This window comes from Leucoraja erinacea, chromosome 27 (assembly GCF_028641065.1).
Source record: "Leucoraja erinacea ecotype New England chromosome 27, Leri_hhj_1, whole genome shotgun sequence".
NCBI classification, from domain to species: Eukaryota; Metazoa; Chordata; class Chondrichthyes; order Rajiformes; family Rajidae; genus Leucoraja; species Leucoraja erinaceus.
Genome location: NC_073403.1, coordinates 25,639,236 through 25,661,514, shown reverse-complemented (window position 1 = coordinate 25,661,514; position 22,279 = coordinate 25,639,236). Strand labels below are relative to the sequence as shown.

At 43.9% G+C, this 22,279-nt stretch overlaps 1 protein-coding gene across 1 annotated transcript in view; it reads right to left on the bottom strand.

Annotated features, from left to right (window-relative positions):
• LOC129710371 (BMP and activin membrane-bound inhibitor homolog) overlaps positions 1–22,279 on the bottom strand; it is a 52,321-nt gene that overhangs the window by 6,654 nt on the left and 23,388 nt on the right. Inside the window, exon 2 of the mRNA XM_055657328.1 lies at positions 14,280–14,564. Coding sequence (XP_055513303.1) covers positions 14,280–14,564 — 285 coding nt within the window. The remainder of the gene's footprint in view (positions 1–14,279; positions 14,565–22,279) is intronic.

Sequence of the window (22,279 nt, the reverse complement as noted above, 5' to 3'; positions counted from 1 at the left end):
AGATGGCTCGTCACCTTGATCTTTGGCTCCCTGTCTTTCCCTGGGCTAATATCTCAATGATTAGTGCAGCAGCAATGTGGCCTCTTCTAATTGCAAAGTAGGATTTCATACTGTCCAAGTGGTTTCCACTGGTGGGAGAGTCTAGAACCAGAGGGCACAGCCGCAGAATAAAAAGACACACCTTTAGAAAGGAGAACAGGAAGATTTGCAACAGTCAGAGGATGGTGAATCTGTGGAATTCATTGCCACAGATGGCTGGTGTCATAAAGCCCTTTGGCCCAACTTGCTCACACTCACCAACATGTCCCATCTACGCTAGCCATGATCAGCCATGACCAAGATCATATTGAATGGCGGTGCTGGCTCGAAGGGCTGAACGACCTACTCCAGCACCTATTTTTCTCTGCTTTTATGTTTCTAGTCCCACCTGCCTGTGTTTGGCCCATTGCTCTCAAAACCTATCCTATCCAGGTACCTGTCCAAATGTTTCTTAAACGTTGCAATAGTACCTGCCTTAACTATTTCCTCTGGCAGCTCATTCCATACACCCACCACCATGTGAAAAAGTTACTCCTCAGATCCTCAGATCTTTCCCCACCTTCACCTTAAACCTATGTCCTCTGGTTCTCGATTCCTCTATCCTGGGCAAGAGACTGCGTTTACCCAATTTATTCCTCGCATGATTTTGTACATCACTACAAGTTCACCCCTCATCCTCCTGTGCTCCAAGGAATAGAGTCCCGGCCTGCTCAACCTCTCCTTAAAATCAGGCCCTGTGGAGGCCAAGTCATTGGGTATTTTCGAAGCTGAGAATGACAGATTCTTTGAGTAGCAAAGATGTTAAAGGTTATGGGGAGAAGGCAGGAGAATGGGGTTGAGAAGGAGAGATAGATCAGCCACGATGGAATGGTGGAGTAGACTTGATGTGCCAAATGGCCTAATTCTGCTCCTATGACTTATGACTGGCCTTACATCTGCTTGTGTATGAGTATGCACATTCTGGTTATTTACCCTGACAGCACAAAAGCTCCTTTAAGGGCCTGACCCACTTAGGCTATTTTTTAGGTGACTACTGGTGACTAGGTTGTCGCCACATGGTTGCCGGGGTGTCAACTGTATGGTCGTGAGTAGTCTCCTCAGTCGCCCATCTTTCTGGTCGCCGCTGGATTTTCAAAATGTTGAAACATTTTCGGAGACAGTCGGTGACAGTGGGTTTGACGCCAATGAGCGTAGATTGACTTCTCCTGGCGTAGGTGCTTTCGTAGTTGTCGCCAGATTAACGTAGGTTGTTGCCGGGTTAACATAGGATATCGCTGGTGTTGACCGTTTTTTTTTGTTGTTAAAGTGATGATTCTATTTCAATTTTTATGTCGAAGGGGGGTCCAGTTGCCATTTTTTCGGCGACCTGCTAAGACTATGACAGTCACCGGCAATCGCCTAAAAATAGCTTAAGTGGGACAGGCCCTTTAAGCTCTCTCGATGTGATTCACCACACAGATGCATGCACTGGATTCGCTTAAGGTCATAAGGTCCTAAATTATAGGATTAGAATTAGGCCATTCGGCCCATCAAGTCACTCTGCCATTCCATCATGGCCAATCTATATCACCCTCCTAACCCCAATCTCCTGCCTTCTCCCTATAACCTCTGACATCTAATTAAGATTCTATCTATCTCTGCATTAAAAAATATCCACTGGTTTGGTCTCCACAATCTTCTGTGGCAAAGAATACCCCAGATTAACCACCCTCTTGTCTGTGGCCCTGGCCTCACAAACACACTGAACCCAGAACCAATCAACTATTCACAGCCCCAACAAGGCTGGAACTAGGAAGTGACCAGTAATAGTAAGATTGAACGAGAACTTACCAGTTTGAAGTTTGATCTTGATTTTATGAGGAGTTACGATGAGCGATTACGTGAAGAAGGGCCGTCCGTCTGCGTGCGGGTCAATCTTCAAAGCAGCGGTGTAAAATCACAGATAAAAAGAAGACCTGAGAATAGTAAGATTGTGAAGAAACTAGAACTTTCATATGACCTTGATAATATGAGGGTGGGAGCGGTGGGCACGTAATCGCTCATCGTAACTCCTCATAAAATCAAGATCAAACTTCAAACTGGTAAGTTCTCGTTTAATCTTACTATTTTACTTCGGAGTCACTTGAGTGACTACGTGAAGATTTCAAAGCTCTGTGATTTTATGCCGGTTACGAATCCAGGCATCACACAATGAATGGATTGACCATGGATGCGTGTAATCATTAAAGCATTCAGACATTACGTAGTTAAGTAAAGACTCTGATGCTTTAAATGAAAGAAACGTTTTATTTTTAAATAGTTACACCTCCCAACCTTGGGGAGGAAACTTTAGGACAGAACTTAAAATGGTATGTGCAAACACCGCCAGTCCGGTTATGGGTTTGTTATAAATACGGTGGACCGTTATTTCATTTGTCCATCCTGCAGCCACTAGGATGTCGTCAAGGGGCACGTCCCTAGCTCTTGCTGCATACGTAGATGCAGCCCTAGTGGAGTGAGCTTTAACCATATAAATGTTCACTCCTGCTACTGCCATTACCTCCTTTGACCATCTGGAGATGGTTTGAGTTCACACCTTCTGGTGTGGTTTTTAATGGCTGATGCGGACAGATTGTTCTGAGCCTCTGAGGTTCTCGGTAACTCTCAGATAGTGGTGTTAGTATGTTACCACACACACAACCGTTGGTCCTCTGGATATGCCAAGAACTGGATCTTCATCCCTGGCATTCCTGGCCTGCTCTGTTTTATCAGGTTCCTGATTACGAATGTTATGTTGTTCATATTGGTGGTCATGTAGTCCAACCGTAGCTTCTGCAGTGTCTGGGCTCTTTGTCAGCATACCACCTTCAGGGTTAGTTATAGGCGGTCCCCACTGTCAAAGTAGGGTTAGTACCACGCTCACATCCCATGTGTCCGTGTACCTTGGCCTTGGAGGTATTAAATTGTAAATTCCCTTCATGAATTTTGTTGTAAAGGGTGTGCGTTCCTTTCGACCCGTGCCCTGCTTCCAGCATCAGATAGGAGGAGAGTGCGCCTCTGGCACTATAGATTGCACTATAACTTTGTTTATAGTTATAGTACAGAGTTGATAGGAACTCCAAGGCATCCGTTATCCGAACTGTGTTGTATTTGTTCGGACAGTCCTATGCCTTGAAATGGCCTCCTCAGAATCTGCAGACTAACAAGTTAATATGTTCATGTAGTGGATGATTGCTCTCTGTAACTGGGTTCACTAGGAGGTTCCTGCTCTTGGGTACAGCCATAACTGGCTGGACTATAGTTCCCAATGAGTAGGCCAATCTTGCACTACCAATATGCCTGTAGCTTAGTCTTGCTTGATTTTGGTCAAGCATCGGTTTGTGAGACAAATTAGCGGAAAGCATACATAAACATTCCTCCCCAATTGAGGGAGAGAGCATCCACTGCCTTTGCTCCTGGATCCAGCTCGCAGGACACATATCTGGATAACTGATGGTTTAGTCTAGATGCAACCAGGTCAATATCTGGTATGCCAAACCATGTAGTTATTTCGTTAAATACTGCCCGATTCAACATCCATTCTGTGTTGTTATTAAACTTTTGTGATCCAGCATCTGTCACCATGTTATTTCTACCTCGTAGATAGACCGCTGTAAACCAAATATTCCTCTCGATACACCAGTGCCAAATGAGGTTCGACAATCTGTCGTAAGATGCAGATTTTACACCAGCCTTGTGATTGATATATGCAACCGCAATGGTGTTATCAATCTTAATTTGAACAAGTACCGGTTGCATGTTGCTACAGAAAACCTTGAGTCCATATTGTGCCCCCAACAATTCTGGGTAATTGATTCCATGTGTTGGGGAATTACAGACTCCTGCTCATTCCATCTGCCCCCACAGCTCTAGACTGTGTTTGTGGCTCCCCATCCTTAGCCGCTTGCATAGGTCTGAAGAACCCCCGATGGCTTTCGAGCAAAATTTCCCTTGAGCTGTCTCACGTTTGTTATCCACCATAGTTATTCAACAATGGCCTCTGCTGGCAATCCATAGTTTTGCCAATTTGGCCTGCATGGAATCTGAGTGTTCGTTCCTTTGCTCGCTGTAAATTCTGGTAATGCAAAGGCCCGTGACGTACTGCTGGAAATGCAGCTACTATTTGCCAATTACACTTGCTGTTTGCCTGATAGATGGCTAGTATTTGACTATCAGGTCATTGCAGGCTTAATTAAATATTGTTGTTTGCCCCTAGGCAAAGTCACCAAAATATTTACTGTTTTTGATAGTAAATTCTAGGTAATCAATTACCCTTGTAGGTGTCAATTTTGATTTAACTGGATGGATGAGGTAACCAAGTCTTTCAAACAGGGTTTTGGTTTGCTTTGACATACTTCTGCCAATTTTCGGTGACACCAAGATGAAAATGTCCTCCAAATATGCCATTACTATGTGGTTCTGAGACCTTTGTAGACTCAGAATTGGTTTCTGTAGTTTAGTCAATAGTCTAGGAGCTGATGTCAACCCATTTGGCAGAGCCATGCCATCCAGTTAAACTTCAAATATCTCCTGTTCTTAGTGAATAGATACCAAATAGTATGCATCTTTGAGGTTGATCGGTGCATGCCATGCATGACAGTTGTTAGACCGTAACAAAAAATTGATGAAGTGACATCCTCCATCTGTCACCTGTCCTGGAAGGCAATCCTGCCTTGAAGACAACTCCGGTCCGAGTTCCAAGTTTGCTTGGAACCTATGTATGTTGTGCAGTAAAAATAATCACATGTTATTATCTGTTTTTTAAAACCAGATCTGAAATTCATGTTATTGTCATTTTGAACAAAAACACAAGAATAAAATTACCAACATGTAACTGGTCCACAATCCCTTGTTTCAGTAAACCCAGACCCACCTACCTCCATGGCTACCGGTGGTCTTGTGGTAAGCCCAAAGGCCCCTGATGCGGGTTCCTTTTCTCTCCTTGATTGGGAGTAGGACTGGTAGGGAGTGTGGATTCCATGTTTCTCCTGACCTCTGCTTGGGTCTTGGTCTGAAAAACCTCATCATACTGAGCCTGCCTTGTAGGACAATTCTGGCCATAATTCTGAGTCTGCCTTGAAAGACGACTCTGATCATATTTCCGTGCCCAGCTTTCAAGCTACCACCGGCTTCAGTGAACCGCTTACCCCCTATGGAGGTGTGGGGTGTGTTGTCGCCTACTGATGAAGTTTTGCTTGTCGTTGGTACCTTGATTGGTCCGACAGCTTTTGCTTCCTTCTTCTGGTCTTACCTGAAGAGAGGATTCGGCAGCTGGTTTCTCCAAAGTCACCCTGATAGCGCTGTTCCCTTGCCGGCATTTGTAGCGTGCGGATATTCTGCCAACTGCTGGGTCTTGAGGCCATATGCATGTGCTTCAGTATGTTCATACTTTAAATTTGAGATCAATTACCTATTGATCACTCGCACTCCCCTCCACTGAGAGTGAGATTTGTAGGCAGCCCTGAAAACAGGTGCTGCCGCAGGCCCCTGAGGATGCCTGCACTGACATGGCCCTTCCAGCGGACCTAAATGAGATCCTTGCTTTGGGTCCGACTGAAACTGACCGTGAATGCTCCTCTCCTCAGAGCAGGAGACATTTGTGCAGCCCTGAAACAGGTGCCGCTGCCTGCGGGTTCTCCATAATACCCAGGCTGTCAATTAGCTAGATCTCCATCCAGGGAAGCACCCAGTGGAACCTGGATGATTGCAGAAGTACTTCTTTTATTTTGTTTGTATGGAAGCATATTATTCATTTTATGTAAAGAACTTTGGTGTCAATGCGAGTTGACTTAAACAGTGCTATATAAGTAAACTTACTTACTTACTCACTCACTCACTCACTCACTCTTCACTTACTTACTTACTTACTTACTTACTTACTTACTTACTCACTCACTCACTTACTTACTTACTTACTTACTTCTGCTTGTCCCTTGGAAGGTTCCCCCCCCCCCCCCCCCCCCCCCCCCCGTGCTTTTGTACTCTGATCCAGAGTGGTTTCTTCCATCCATATGCACTTTCCCCTCCAATGGGGAAGACATTGGGCTGCCCCATGTGTGAGGCTCCCGGCACGGCCTGCTGTAAGGCCCCTGCTGATCCTGCTCCCTCCTTCGGAGCAGACCATTGTTGGAGCAACTTCTCCATGTTACTCCATGTGGGAGAGTCGTCCTCAGACGCTCTCCGTTGAGGGAGGGTATCCCTCTTCCCCGGACTCATCTGAGTCGACGGGTTTGTCAGACTTGCGGGTGGTTTTTACGTCCTGCAGGACCACCACGGAGCTCCTCCTCCTGCACCATGTTCCTGCCGGTTCTGCTGCCGGCGCTAATGTTGGGAACAAGACCGTCGCCCGCTACTGGGAATGCTGCAGTCTTCGGCAACCAACTTCCCCGCGGACCGTCTCCTCGACACCTGGGCTCTGAAACTACAAAAAGCTTCAAGCCCGAAAGAACGCAGGTAAGGAATTCAACTTTCCTTACCTGCCCATCCCAACGGCTGGGAGGACACAGTGCCTCTGCCAGTCCGTCGTGCGTGTTGCGTTCAGACGTAATGACGCGCACGCAGACGGACGGCCTTTCTTCACGTAGTCACTCACGTGACTCCGAAGTAAAATCACACTCAATCGGTCATCAGTCTCAGATCTCTGTGAGATACATGTCTGAGTTTTGAACTGAAATCCTCTTAAAATCCAAGACACAAGACACTGCAGATGTGAAATCTTGAGCAAAACACTGTGCTAGAGGAACTCAGCCGATGCTGGTTTACAAACAAATAAGGACTGGAGTAACTCAGCAAGTCAGGCAGCACGGTGGCGCAGAGGTAGAGTTGCTGCCTAACAGCACCAGGGACCCGGGTTTGATCCTGAACACAGATGACTGCTGTATGTACGGAGTTTGTACGTCCTCCCTGTGATTGCATGGGATTTCCCCAGGTGTTCCAGTTTCCTCCCACACTCCAAAGTCGTACAGGTTTGCAGGTTAATTGCCCTGTGCATAGAATAGAGCCAGTGTACAGGGTGATCGCTGGTCGGCGCAGAATCGGTGGGCTGAAGTTTCAGCTTCCCAAGCACCTTCCCCCTAATAATAACCACTCCACTAACTTCCACCCCCTGACTCTCTGTACTGATGGTGTCTTCCACTATGAAGACTGATGCAAAAAAGTTGTTCAACTCCTCTGCCATTTCTTTATTCGCCATTATCACTCCTACTGCATCGTTTTCCAGTGGTCCAATGTCCACTCTTGCCTCTTTCTTACTCTTTATATAACTAAAGAAACTCTTGCTATCCTCTTTTATATTATTAGCAAGCTTACCTTCATATCTTTTCTCTCTCTGTACTGTCTTTATAGTTTCCTTATGTTGTTCTTTAAAAGTGTCCCAATACCCCAGCTTCCCACTAATCTTTGCAAAGTTACATGCCTTCTCTTTTACTTTTAAATGTCCTTGACTTCCCTGGTCAGCCACGGTCGCCTCATTCTTCCCCCTAGAATCTTTCTTCCTCTTTGGAATGAAAAGATCCTGCATCTTCCAAATTACTCCCAGAAATTCTTGCCATTGCTGTTCCACCGTCAATCCTGCTAGGGTCCCTTTCCAGTCAGCTTTGGCCAGCTCCTCCCTTATCCCTCTGTGGTCCCCTTTGCTCAGCTGTAATACCAATGCATCTGACTTGACCTTCTCCCTCCCTTCCTTTCTGGTCAGGACTCTTCTTACAGTTGATAATAGTGGGGAGAGAAAGCTGCAAAACAGAGATAGGGACAGGAGCAAGCCTGACAAGTGATATGTGGATACGTAGAATATAAAATAGGTGCCAGGAGTAGGCCATTCGGCACTTCGAACCAGCACCGCCATTGAATATGATAGATAGAAACATAGAAAATAGGTGCAGGAGGAGGCCATTCGGCCCTTCGAGCCAGAACCGCCATTCATTGTGGTCATGGGTGATCATCCAAAATCAGTACCCCATTCCTGCTTTCTCTCCATATCCCTTGATTCTGTTAGCCCTAGGAGCGATATCTAACTCTCCCTTGAAAACATCCAGTTGATTGGCCTCCACTGCCTTCTGTGGCAGAGAATTCCACAGATTCACAACTTTCTGGGTAAAAACATTTTTCCACATTTCAGTCCTAAATGGCCTACCCCTTATTCTTACACTGTGACCCCTGGTTCTAGACTCCCACAACATTGGGAACATTTTTCCTGCATCTAACCTGCCCAAGCCCTTAAGAATTTTATATGTTTCTATAAGATCCCCTCTCATCCTAAATTCCCGTGAATACAAGCAGAGTCGACCCATTATTTCATCATATGTCAGTCCTGCCACCCCAGGAATTAACCTGGTGAACCTATGCTGCACTCCCTCAAAAGCAAGAATGTCCTTCCTCAAATTAGGAGACCAAAACTGCACACAATACTCCAGGTGCGGTCTTACCAGGGCCCTGTACAACTGCAGAAGGACTTCCTTGCTCCTATACTCAAATTATCTCGCTATGAAGGCCAACATGCCCTTTGCTATACAGGTGATATGTGTTTGCACAAGGATTTGGAAGCTGAGGAAAAGGTTTATAGAAATGTTACTAATAATTCCTGGATCAGGTGGATACACCTATGCCACCTATCACTTACCGGACTTTGTCCCACCCCCACTTCTCTTTTCCAGCTTACTTTCCACTCCTACTATTAGTCTGAAGAAAGATCATGACCTGTAACGTCATCTGTCTACTTTGTCCACAGATTTTGCAAGATCTGAGCCAATCTATACATCATAGAGAAAGTCATTTCTCATGATAGGCAAAAATGGATCAATTTAATCAATTCTGTCGAGGCATTGTTATTGTAAAGCAATAACTTCTCCTACTTGTTTAAAGGCTGATGGACTGGCTACTATTTTCAACCTACATTAATGATAATTTTTAAAATTCTAAGCGTTTGAAAGGCAAATGCATACAATGCACAGACCCCCCCTGCCTGTTGTAGTGTTGGTCAATTCTCTATCAACAGTCATTTACTTTACTTTAGAGATACAGTGTTTAAACACGTCCTTTGACCCACTTGGTCTACGCCAATCAGCGATCACCCTGTACACCAGACCCATCTTACACACTAGGGACAAATTACAATTTCTGTAGAGCCCAAATAACATACAAACCTGTACGTCTTTGGACTGAGAGAGGAAATGGTGCACCCGGAGAAAACCCACATGGTCACATGGAGAACGTACAAACTCGGTTCGGGCAGCACTAATAGACAGGATCGAACCTGGGTCTCTGGCACTGTAAGACAGCAGCTCTGCCTCTGTGCTGTGCAAAATCTAATGTGGGGAGGGCACAAAAACACTTGCAGATAGACACAAAAAGCTGCAGTAACTCACTGGGTCAGGCAGCATCTCTCTAGAAAAGGAGTAAGTGACGTTTTGGGTCGAGACCCATCTGCCGACTTCAGACTGAAGAAGGGTCTCGACCCGAAACGTCACCTATTCTTTTTCTCCAGAGATACTGCGTGACCTGCTGAGTTACTCCAGCTTTCTGTGTCTATTTTCGGTGTAAACCAGCATCTGCAGTTCCTTCCTGCACAAAAAACATGTGTCTCCAAACACCGAGAGATTTAGTTCACTCCTCCTATGACGAACAACAGAGAGAGACAGAAAGGGCTTTGATGAATAAGCCAGTGAGGAAATCGCCAACTATTCCACTGATAATGATAAGAAATATTGTTTTTCCATTCTTATTACAGATATAGCATTTTTAACTGGGTAATCCATTCACCAACTAGCAACATAGGTCCCTTTCCAGCTATTTAAAAAATGTATTTACTTTTCTGCTTTGCCTTGGGTGCAGAGATATTTGTGTCAATATTTGGTAGACTGGCTCTTTTTTATTTATATTTCAGTCAGACTATGATTGAGAACAAAATGCACTCTAGCTCTCCACTTAAACTATGAAAGTGTGATGTTCCTGCTGCTTTTACCTCTGGCAATGCAGTATTACTGAGATTCACCTTGTTTATGAGTTGGCTTTGGTTTATAATGCAAGCACGTGTAACATTGCTCTAACCTGAGACCAGGACATCTGATGGAGAAACTCTGGGCAGTAAAGTGAATCACTTCAACAATACGTCAGAGATAGGGAGGACCCTTGATTTTACTTTAGTTCATTTGGAGGTGGCCAACAAGGATGTGGTGGTAACATGCAGAAACACAGACTGGATAGTAAAACTTGTTCAGTTCTTCAAAGGTGGCAATCAGATGGGTGGCATGGTGGCACTGCGGTAGAGTTGCTGCCTTGCAGCGCCAGATAAGCGGGTTTAATCCTGACTACGGGTGCTTGTCTAGGTAAGGAGTATGTACGTTCTCCCCGTGAGTGTTCTCCGGGTGCTCCGGTTTCCTCCCACAGTCCAAAGACGTACAGCATTTGTAAGTTAATTGGCTTTGGTAAGAATTGTAAATTGTCCATAGTGTGTGGGATAGTGCTAGTGTACGGGGATCGCTGGTCGGCGCTGACTCAGTGGGCCAAAGGGCCTGTTTTCGCATTGTATCTCTAATCTAAATAAACATTCTGAATTGTTTGACTGTGAAGGAAGCATACTTTATTTGTGGATTCAAATCTCTATCAAGACATTTTAATTGGTAAAAAATATATATTGTCATTTCAGTTGATACTGAGTAGTATCAAGAGAAGATGTTAAGATAGGAGCAGGAATAGACCACCAGATCCCTCAAGCCTATTTAGGACAATCATGGCTGATCTGTGCATGCCTCAAATCATCTTCCATGCCTGTTCCCCATCACCCTCAGTTCTTCAATCCTACCAATACCCATCCATCTCATCCTTAAATATTGCCAATGATCTGGTCTACACTGTCATCAGATGTAGAGAATTCCACCATTCACTACCCTCTGTGAGAAGGACTTCACGTCTCAATTTTCAATCATTAGTCCTTTAACTTGCAAATGCATCCCATTGTTCACAATTCTCCCACTCATGAGAACAGCTCAATCTCTATCCTGGGAAGTTTCCTCAGATTTCGTACGTGTAAACATGGTGTTAACCCAAGACATCATCTGCCTTTCCTATGGTGAGTTACCATGGGACTATTTTGCAAATGGAGAGAAGATATATCCATATCTGACCAATGTTTAGCCCTCAAACAGCAGCACTACATTGGATTGTGTGATCAGTGCCATGTTGTTGTTTGTGAGATCCCACTTTGTGCAAATTGGTTGAGTTCCTTACATCTGATGGGGGGGGGGCTGGTAATGGACAGTGGGAGTGGGGAAGAAGGGAGGAGAGGCCAAGTCAGTGGATATTTTTTAAGGCAGAGATAGACAAATTCTAGGCTAGAACGGGTGTCAGAGGTTACGGGGAGAAGGCAGGAGAATGGGTTTCGGAGGGCAAGATCAGCCATGACTGAATGGTAGAGTGGACTCGATGGGCCTAAAGGCCTGATTCTACTGTAACTTGTCAACTTGTATACCAATGAATATCATTAAAAAAGTAATGCAAAGAATGGCATTGTATAAATCACGACTTTCTTCCATGTAGTTCTGGATCTTCTCTGGTAACATTAAAGAGTTCCAATAAGCCAGAAACATGAAACTAAGAGGCAACGCCAGCTCCTGTGGTGGTAGATTAATAGCCCCTTATAGAAAGAACAGAATCAGTTTGAGTTGATGGAGATGTGTACATGAATGAGAATAGCTTACAGGGAAATTAAGTGGGGAAATTGGAACCAGCATAGACTCATTGGGATAAGTGGCCTCTATCAATGTCATATGAGAAAGTCAGATATTAGCAAGCCACTACAAAAGGCATGTCTCCATATTTTAACTGGTATATTTAGAATTAATGTATTTTTTCTCCATGAGGATTAGTATGGAACACATGAAAATGATAATATTGTAGAAACAAGGAACTGCAGACGTTGGTTTACCAAGGAAAGATGCACAAAGTGCTGGAGTAACTCAGCGGGTCAGGCGGCATCTCTGGAGACCATGGAGAAGGGTCTGAAGAAGGATCCTCCAGGCCTGAAGCGTCACCTATCCATGTTCTCTAGGGCTGCTGTCTGAACTGCTGAGTTACTCCAGAACTTTGTGTCCTTCAAAATGATCATTGTTTAAACCCTCCCCACTTAACTATGGGAACTACAACATGGTAATCGCGTGCCAGAGGTACAGCTCTGGGGGTTAAGGAATTTTATGAAGCATTAGTGAGGCCACACAGGGAGAATTGTATACATCTGTGGTCACTATACTTACCCAAGGATAGAGTAGCAGAGGAAAGGATTTATAGAAATTATACTAATAATCCGTCAATTAGGTCACTCAGCTAGAATGATAAACTAAAGAAACTAGAATTGTTCTCACCAGAAAATATATCCGAGCGGGTGGGAAAATACTGGACTTTAACAAAATGAAATGGATTGATGGCATGAGGTTAAAGAACATCAGGAATAATGTCAACTTATAGCAAATGCAAGATTGTCCAAAGATTCATTGAAAAATTATCAAAAATTGCCTCCCTTCAATCATTGCACTTTAAAGCACATCGGCCATCAAACAGCAAGCAGCATTCGAGGCTAAACAAGATGTTAAAAACTAGCGTGACTTCTTCACATCAGTGACGGCCTAATATTAAAACTGTCTCCAAACACTGCAAGGGGAACAAATTGAAATCTCCAAAATTGAATAGTTTCAATTTCCGTTTCACTGTCGACTGTAGGATTGGGTGGAAAGGAAGATACCAAAAGATAATTGAGAAAAGAGATAATAAACAGCCTAATTGAATAGTGGGCAGAGGCCGCGAGATAGGACAAACGCAATGGGTAAAATATCCTGCGCTTATCTCTATGACCTTGTACTTTTAAAACTGTAAATTAATGTTCCTAACCTTATTCGGAAATATCAAAGACCTCTCAAAGCTTTTAACATTCTTGAGATTCTGAAGTAATTATATTTTACGTTTTCTTAAAGGGAAGCACAGTAATGAAAAGATTGGGACAAAAACTAAAATAACCATTCTGGAAAATCTAAAGGCCACTTGTCATCTTTTCTCGCCAGTCCAATCTCATCCCTTGTTGGAAAGGCGATCAATTACATACCAGCTCGACAGTTTGCATTATATCTGCACACACATTAACACGAGACAGTCCAAGAGGATCACTCAATGCCCGAGCCAGCCGCCTGCCCCTTTTCCGGGTAAACGTTCGTGCCCGGGTGGTGTTAGAGAGGGACTATGCACTGTCCACGGGTGCCCTGGGGGATTTCTGGGACCGCTGTGCACCGTGGGGGGTTGAATGCATCCTTGACAAGGATTGTAAGATAGTTGATTAATAGTTTATCATTTGTTGTGTATTATGGTGGTGGGTTCAGATTTGTATTTTACTGTACTGGATATATCATTTTAATATGTGAATAACTATTTTTGATTAAAAAAAGAGGATCACTCAATGTAGCAGTGGTGGAATTTTGATCACTGAGTTAGAATACTCTCTGCTTGGTTTTAATGTTGACATTTAATAGACTATTTGTTGGAATTGAGGCAAATGGAGCAAAGGAAAACATAAAATTATAAACTAGAACAAGTCTGTTTGAAAAATTCTGTGCCCCAATACTTTGCCTCTTTATCCAATACGTTGAACAATAAGGTAGTGTTTAGTTTTAGTTTAGAGATACAGTGCAGAAACAGACGCTTTGGCCCACACCAACCAGCGATCCCCACACACTAAAGGGCCTGTCCCACTTTCACGACCTCTGCCGAGTTTGCCCATGACTCATACTCGCAGCATGGTCGTTACGAGGTCTTAGGAGGTCGTAGGCAGGTTGTGATGCTAATCGTAGGTACTCGTAGCATCAAGTAGGTCGGGCCGTTTTTCTAGCCTGATGAAAAATGTCCATGAGTAAAAAAGGTTGTGAATTAGATCATGAAAGTGGGACAGACCCTTAACACTATCCTACACACACTAGAGACAATTTACAATTTTACCAAGTCAATTAGCCTACAACCCTGTACATCTTTGGAGTGTGGGGAGAAACTGGAGCTCCCAGAGAAAACCCACGCAAATCACAGGGAGAATGTACAAACTCCATACAGACAGTACCCGTAGTCAGGATCGAACCTTGGTCTGCAAGGTCTACCGCTACACCACCATGCTACCCTACATGGTGGCCCCACGTTTATTCTTTGTAGAAACTCTCAAAATCATTATGTACAACTCATTCGCTAAGATTTATTACCTGATATGCTACTTCCAGAATGCAGCAAAACATCCTGTAACCCTTTATAATTGCACATATCTTCCCAGCAACATTCCAAGAGTGACCAGTGTCCTTTGTGGTGGTAGGGGTTTTGTGCCTGGCAAATCTCTGTTGTGTTTGAGAAAGTGTCTGTGCAGCCATGTAGTAAGGGAGAATCAGCATCGTGAGGATCCAGTAGCCTGGTGAAGCAGGCAGAGAGCTGCGACTTACACATGTAGCCCGTCGCTACACACTGTGGCCCATCACAGTAACATCTGATTTCACCTGAAACAGACAAGAAGTTTCAATGAATTCAAAGATTTAATACGGAAAGCAGTGACCCACACTAAAGCAGTTTATTGTTAAAAAAAATCTATTATTGATGTAACCTACGTTTTGGTGTTGAAAACCTCAGTCACTCCATCTAGTTTAGTTTAGACTTACAGCGCGGAAACAGACCCTTCGGCCCATCGAGTCCGCGCTGACCAGCGATCACCCCGTACACTAGCACTATCCAACACACACTAGGGACAAATTACTGAAGGCAATTAAATTGCAAACCTACACGTCTTTGGAGTGTGGGAGGAAACCGGAGCACTCGGCGAAAATCCACGCGGTCACGGGGAGAACGCGCAAACTCCATACAGAAAGCACCCGTAGTCAGGATCGAACCCTGGTCTCTGGCACGGTGAGGCAGCAACTCAACCGCTGTGCCACCATGCCGCCCCTCTGGGCTGTGGATATTAGTCAGGCTACACTTTTCTTTAAAGGCAGGAAATCACAGGGAAGTCAACGTGCATCTCCATCTGTTGTTATGTTATATTGCGTTGTTTTATATTGCGTTGTGTTATATTGCGTTGGGGGACCAGGCCTCCTCCCGTGTGTGAATAACACTGAACGCACGTCTACTCCACGCCGAGTCCCCTCGATGTGGCTGCTGCCAAATTGTTTGCCTTTTCATTTAAAGTTTGTGTTCACAAAATGAATTTTGGTTGTCAGGTGGCTGCTGCCCAATTGTTTGCCTCGTAGATTGATTAGCTTTGGTTAAATTGTAAATTTTCCCTATTGCATAGGATAGTGTTTGTGTAGGGGAAACTGCTGGTCGGTGCAGGCTCGATGGACCGAAGGGCCTATTTCCATGCTGTATCTATAAAGTCTAAAAGTCTAAATCATGATTGAACCAGGAAGGCTTGTGTGTTGAAATGGCTGTTTCCCTTTTCAGTGATTCCCATTTGATTTCTGATAAATCAGCTAACTGTCATCATTGTGAATGTCAACAGATTACATGACCATAAGGAGCTCCCAATCTAGCTTCATTTTACCCTCAGCTGCATGCATTTTTCTTTAAGAATAACAATCTGAATCCAGAACTCAGTGAACCTTAAACAAGGCCACTCATTGCAACTTAAAACACCCGCAGTAACCATTAAGGCAAGGGTCAGCTAAATCAGCAGAGCTTAATCCAAGGATTAAACCTTGGCCCTTGGTCCTTTCTGCAAGCCATGGTGTGAAAACACACTAGATATTAAATTTCCCTGGAGAAACAGATGCATTTTAGAAGGAACTGAAGGACAGGAGAAGCTGGTTATGACACAGAGTTTAGCAGAAGCAGACTTTATCCGAAGCATAAACATCGATTTTGACCAGTTAATTCAAGAGCCCATCAGCCTGAAGAAGGGCCCCACTAATCTCCATTGCCTGCTCACAATCCACATACCTCTATTCCTTGCTCATCCATGTGCCTATCTAAATGTCTCTTAAATGCCACTATCATGTCTGTCTCCACCTCCACCCCTATTTTGTCCTTAGTCTGACCTTGCTGATTCCAGCGTGAAGAATCCCAACTCGAAACATCATCTAACCATGTTCGCCAGGGATGCTGCCTGATGTGCTGAGTTACTCCAGCAGCTTGTGTCTTTTTTTGTAAACCGGCAGCTGCAGTTCCTTTTTTTTTGCTCCCAATTCAAGTGCCTGTTCCACACTGCATTGCCAATATTTTTAGAACTTAATTTAGACTTCCCTTCATGATTCTTTGCCACAGAAGGCAATGGATGCCAATTCACTGGATGTATTCAAGAGAGAGGTATGCCCCTGTCCCATTTAGGAAACCTGAACGGAAACCTCTGGAGACTTTGCGCCCCACCCAAGGTTTCCGTGCGGTTTCTGGAGGTTGCAGGTGGTTGCCGGAGGTTGCAGGTAGTGGAAGCAGGTAGGGAGACTGACAAAAACCTCCGGGACCGCACGGAAACCTTGGGCGGGGCACAAAGTCTCCAGAGGTTTCCGTTCAGGTTTCCTAAGTGGGACAGGGGCATTAGATACAGCTCGTATGGCTAATGGAATCAAGGGATATGGGGAGAAAGCATGAACGGGGTACTGATTTTGGATGATAAGCCACGATCATACTGAAGGGCCGAATGGCCTACTCCTGCACCTATTTTCTATGTAATATCTTCAATTTTCTCAAAGCTGTGAGTATTAACAAGGAATCCTTCAGTGTTCGAGTTGGGACAGTCACAATCCAGACAGTTAGGAATACAGTGCCAAAAATTAAAATCATAATCTCAATACATTTTAATGCAAGTTTGACATTTTCAGTTTTGATAATTGCTCTGCATTTCTGTATCTAAATGGTTTGGGAACCTGGCCAGAGACAATATTCAACAATGTTAAAGCATATCTGTTGCTGATTCTTAGTCTATCATCTTATATTTAAACAAGAAGTGGCTGGACATTTATGGTTGAAGCTTTGAAATCCAAAATAGTCCCTTAAATAGTTTGGGAAATACTAAACGTGTAATCGGAATTTATTATCGTGAAAAATCACAGCTTTACATCTGTGCTGAAATGTGCAACACATTTAAACAATTAGGTTTCAAATAGTTTATTTAGTGATTTGCCTGAACTAATAACCCAGTCACACCACCTTATTTAGTTTAGTTTAGAGATACAGCGTGGAACCAGGCCCTTCGGCCCGCCGAGTCCATGCCGACTAGCGATCTCCATACGCTAGCAATATCCTACACGCTAGGGAAAATTTGCAATCTTTACTGAAACCAATTAACCTACAAACCTGCGTGTCTTTGGAGTGTGGGAGGAAACTGAAGCACCCGGGGAAAACCCATGCGGTCACGCAGAGAACGTACAAATTCCATACAGCCAGCACCCTAAGTCAGGTCTCTGACACTGTAAGGTAGCAACTCTACCGCTGAGCCACCATGGTGCCTAGTGTTCACTGTAAAAGGAAAGTGGTTGTGGCAAGTGGTATCAATGTGAATAATGCAGCATAGGTCAGGTGAGCGAGGTACTTATGGTCTCAGAACACTTCTCCTCACAACAAGCAGCAGGTGAATTATAAATCATGACCCTCTCCTATTTTTGAACCACTTAAATATAACTGGTGACATGTTTGCTTTTCCTCACTTCAATTAAAAAGTTACATTCAAATTGGCTGTCCTTTGAACATGTCTGCTTTGAACACTGGTGCTTTTAGAAACCCAAATAAGGGCCAGTGGTTTAACCAACGTGACCACAATATGGTCTGATGCACCTCGCAGCTCTTCTTCCACAGTTTATTTTTATTTATTCATTTGTCGAGAGGGAGTCAGCACTAATTTAAATATCCGTGAGAGAGTAGTGGGTGGTTTTGTCCCTGCAAGAAGTTGCAGAATAGGCGTGTTAAGCTGCTTTGACGGGAATGGATAACGGAGTAAGAATTCTATGCACAATCTCAAAGCTGTGACCTCGAGTTTAGTTTAGTTCAGAGATACAGTGCGGAAACAGACCCTTCGGCCCAACGAGTCCTCGCCGACCAGCAATCAATCCACACACTTTAACACTATCCTACACACACTAGGGACAATCTTACACATACACCAAGCCAATTAACCTACATACCTGTACGTCTTGGGAGGAAACCTAAGGTCTCGGAAGAAACCCACGCAGTCACCGGGTCTCCCGATGCTGCAAGCGCTGCAAGGCAGCAACTCTACCGCTGCGCCACAGTGCTGCCCACGGTGTCTTGGACATTTCCACCCTGGAGAAAAGGTTCTGAGTGTCGACCTGACTTGCACATCTCATAACCTTATATACTTCTATCAGGTCTCCCCTCAGCCTCCGACATTCCAGAGAAAACAATCTAAATTTTAATTGCCTTTAATATACAAAGTTGATAAAATATCAAAATATAGATGTGATAATTCATTGCGTACGGATGTGCGTGGCTTTTTCATTTTTTGTTGGTGTTATGACTGTAGCTGGTGCCCTGAAATACTCTTGTTATAGTGATACTTGCTCGGATAAGGAGCACTGCACAGAGAGGACATCCCACCTCTACTGGCCTGTCTTTGATCATTCATAGCAGCTGGTAGATTCAGGAAATGATACCGAGTTCAGCGCGATAAACCCTGGGGGGAACGCAACACAACAATCAAAAAAATGTGAAAAGTTACTGATTCTGATCTCGTTTTCAGCCTGTGAATATTTACATCAGATCGCTTATGTGCGTACCTCTCTCTCAAATTCCTCAGTGAAAAAATATTTTGATAAGCCGAGCAAAGTCACAATTTTCAGACATGCCATAAAACCAGCCGACAACAACTCTTCCTCACACTCTCGGCAGCTGGACAATTCCTTATCAGCCCTCCAGACATTTAGGCTTAGATATTCTTCAGTACCCACAGGGACAAGATAATCTCTTGTTACTTGGCATGCCAAGGCCCATTTTAACTATGGGCCAAGACACAAGGAAAGGCAGATGCTGGTTTATTTTTTTAAAAAGGCACAAAGTGCTGGAGTAACTCATTGGTGTAACATCAGGCAGCATCTCTGGAGAACATGGATAGGCGACGTTTCAGGTTGGGACCCTGCTTCAGACTGAACTCAGGTCAGAATCTAAGGAAGGGTCCCGACCCATAAATTCACCAATCCATTCCCACCACAGATGTTGCCTGACCCGCTGAGTTCCTCCAGCAATTTGTAAACCCCACTTCCTCTCATCGCAGAGCACGGCCAAAACAAAATACCACTCTACATGGAACTTAAGCAGCGTCATTCAAGCTGGGGATTATTGCATTCACTTTCCACAGTAGAAATAACATCTTGTATGCATGAAAAACTGCAAAATATACCACTAAAATCCGGTCTTCATAGTCTTTAGGGAGAGTCCAAAAAAATAAGGAAAAAAAACAAAATAATGGAGGAAATAAACTTTGCAGTACTCCCTTTTATGCCATTAGTAACTGAAACCGATCGCCACAACGCCACAGAATATTATCAATGTAGGTCCCACTCTTCCATGTCATCCAACCTCAGCCCCAATCATGAACCAGTTAAGGCATGAACTGGACAGTCAGAAATATTATCCCTCATGGTGAAAACTTCGAAGACTGGAGGTCGTAGCTTTAAGATGAGAGGGCAAACTTTTAAAGGAGATGTGGGAGGCAGGTTTGGTTTTGTATTGTTCGATTTAATTATTCATGTATATATTTTATTCATTAATTCATTGTTTCATTCATTAGTTTGTTCGTTTGTTATACTGAGGGTGGTGGGTGCCTAGAACGTGGAGGTGGAGGCAGATACGATAGTGGCATTTACGAGGTTTTTAGATAGGCACATAGATATGCAGGGAATGGAGGGATATGGATCATGTACAGGCAGATGAGATTAGTTTCTCTTGCCATTTTGTTTGGGACTGTAGGCCGCAGGTCGTGTTCCTGTTCTGTACTGTCCCATGTTCTATGTTTCTATGGAAAGAGTCCACTTACCTAATGATACCTCCCAGAAGCTGCAGTTAACTCACCTAATAAACAATATATTACTTTGACCCATAAAGGAAAGAAGACCAAGTGGACCAGGCACCTCTGGAGATAGACACAAAAAGCTGGATTAACTCAGTAGGACAGGCAGCATCTCTGGAGAGAAGGAATGGATGACTTCTGAAGTCTGAAGAAGGGTCTCGATCCGAAACGTCACCATTTCTTCTCTCCAGAGATGCTGCCTGTCCCGCTATTGAGTTACTCCAGTTTTATGTGTCTATCTTTGGTTTAAACCAGCATCTGCAGTTCTTTCTTAAGCATCTCTGGAGAACATGGATAGGCGCCATTTTGGATTGGGACCCTTCTTCAGGCTCTTTGTCGCTCCCTATTTTGTGAAACAGTTGGAGCTATGGATTTAAAAGCAGACGTTGGTTAATACACAAAAGGACCTAGAGTGCTGCAGCAACTCAGCAGGTCAAGCAACATCTCTGGAGAACGCGGATAGGTGACGTTTCGGGTCAGGACCCTTCCTCAGAATGCCATAATGCCATCTTCTTTCTTCTTTGAGATGTTCACCACGTCTCAGAAAGTTACATGGATCAAATGAACACACTCACAAAGTGGGCAGTGAGAGTCTGAAGAAGGACCTTGTTGTATTTCAGCAAGCTTTCATTTAAAGAAGTCTACGGCTGGAATGCCAACACCCTGCTCCCTGCAGTGTGTGCTGAGTAAAAGTATGAAAGCGCGACTCTCAGTCGGAAGTGACAAAAGGAGTGGACAACCCGACGAGCAACTGGAAAGGACAATTAAAGCAGAACATCAAGTGAAAAAGAGGAATAAAATAAATTCCTATGCACTGGGATGTGGAACCTGGGAGATCATGGAGGCAAATAGCAGAAATGCATTTAGGAGGAAGTGAAAGACATATGAGGAAGAAAGGACTAAAATAATATGCTGATCGTGACAGATAAAGTAAGATGAGAGAAGGTTCATGTCGAGAGTAAGTCACAGCCTGCAAGAATGGGACATGTTCCTGCATGTCTATTCTATGTAATTCCTAACGGAATTTATTGAACTATGTTTTTCAATTATGAGAGGAGAGAAAGGATACTCACAATTTTTTTTTTATTCCAATTTTATTTTATATCCTGAGCTTGTGAAATGACAAGGCTATTTCCCTTTTAATTTTCTAATTATATGAGAAAGACCCATGTATTTTGATTGGTCTTCTAAAGGGCATGTCCCACTTCCACAACCTAATTCACAACCTCTGCCGAGTTTGCCCTTGACTCATACTCGCAGCATGGTCGTCACAAGGTCATAGGAGGCCGTAGGTAGGTCGTGATGCTAGATGTAAGTACTCGTGGCATCAAGTAAGTCAGGGCTTTTTTTGCTAGCCTGATGAAAAATGTCCACAAGTAAAAAAAAGTTGTGAATTAGGTCGTGAAAGTGGGACAGGCCCTTAACTTCGTATAGGAGATACATATGAGCATAATATCTGCAACAAATTCTTGAAACAAAGAATGGATTTAACATCTACAGTATTTTGTTTGAGAAAATATGTTTCTTTTGTCCCACAATAGACAATAGACAATAGGTGCATGAGTAGGCCATTTGGCCCTTCGAGCCAGCACCACCATTCAATATGACCATGGCTGATCATCCACAATCAGTATTCCATTCCTGTCTTCTCCCCACATCCCCTGACTCTGCTATCTTTCAGAGCTAGACAAGAGGAGACACACCTCCACTCCTGGGGAAGGTGTTATTCACCAACCAATCTTAAATTGAGTATGGGAACTAATACAGCTCAAACAATGTGAGCCTTTCCAAACCTATTCATACCTCTAGTTTATCTCTCCCCTGATGCTCAGTCCGAAGAAGCGTCTCGTCCCAAAATGGCACCTATTCTTTTTCTCCAGAGATGCTGCCTGACCCGCTGAGCTACACCAGCTTGTTGTGTTTATCTTTGGTGTAAACTAGCATCTGCAGTTCCTTCCTACACAAACAATGTGAGCGACTGACAGCTACACCTGCTCGAGGAAAAGATCTAACTCCACTCTCAGCCCACTGTAAAAATACTTTCACTCCAATGCATCTGGAGTTCTGCAGGTAGTTATGCTGTAGTGCAATTGTTGCGTTCCTCAGAAACAATTGTGTTCCCCTGTAAGGAAATCAAGAAACAGAGAGCATAGCTTTTAGTTTCAGAGATACTGCATGGAAATAGGCCCTTTGGCCCACCAGGTC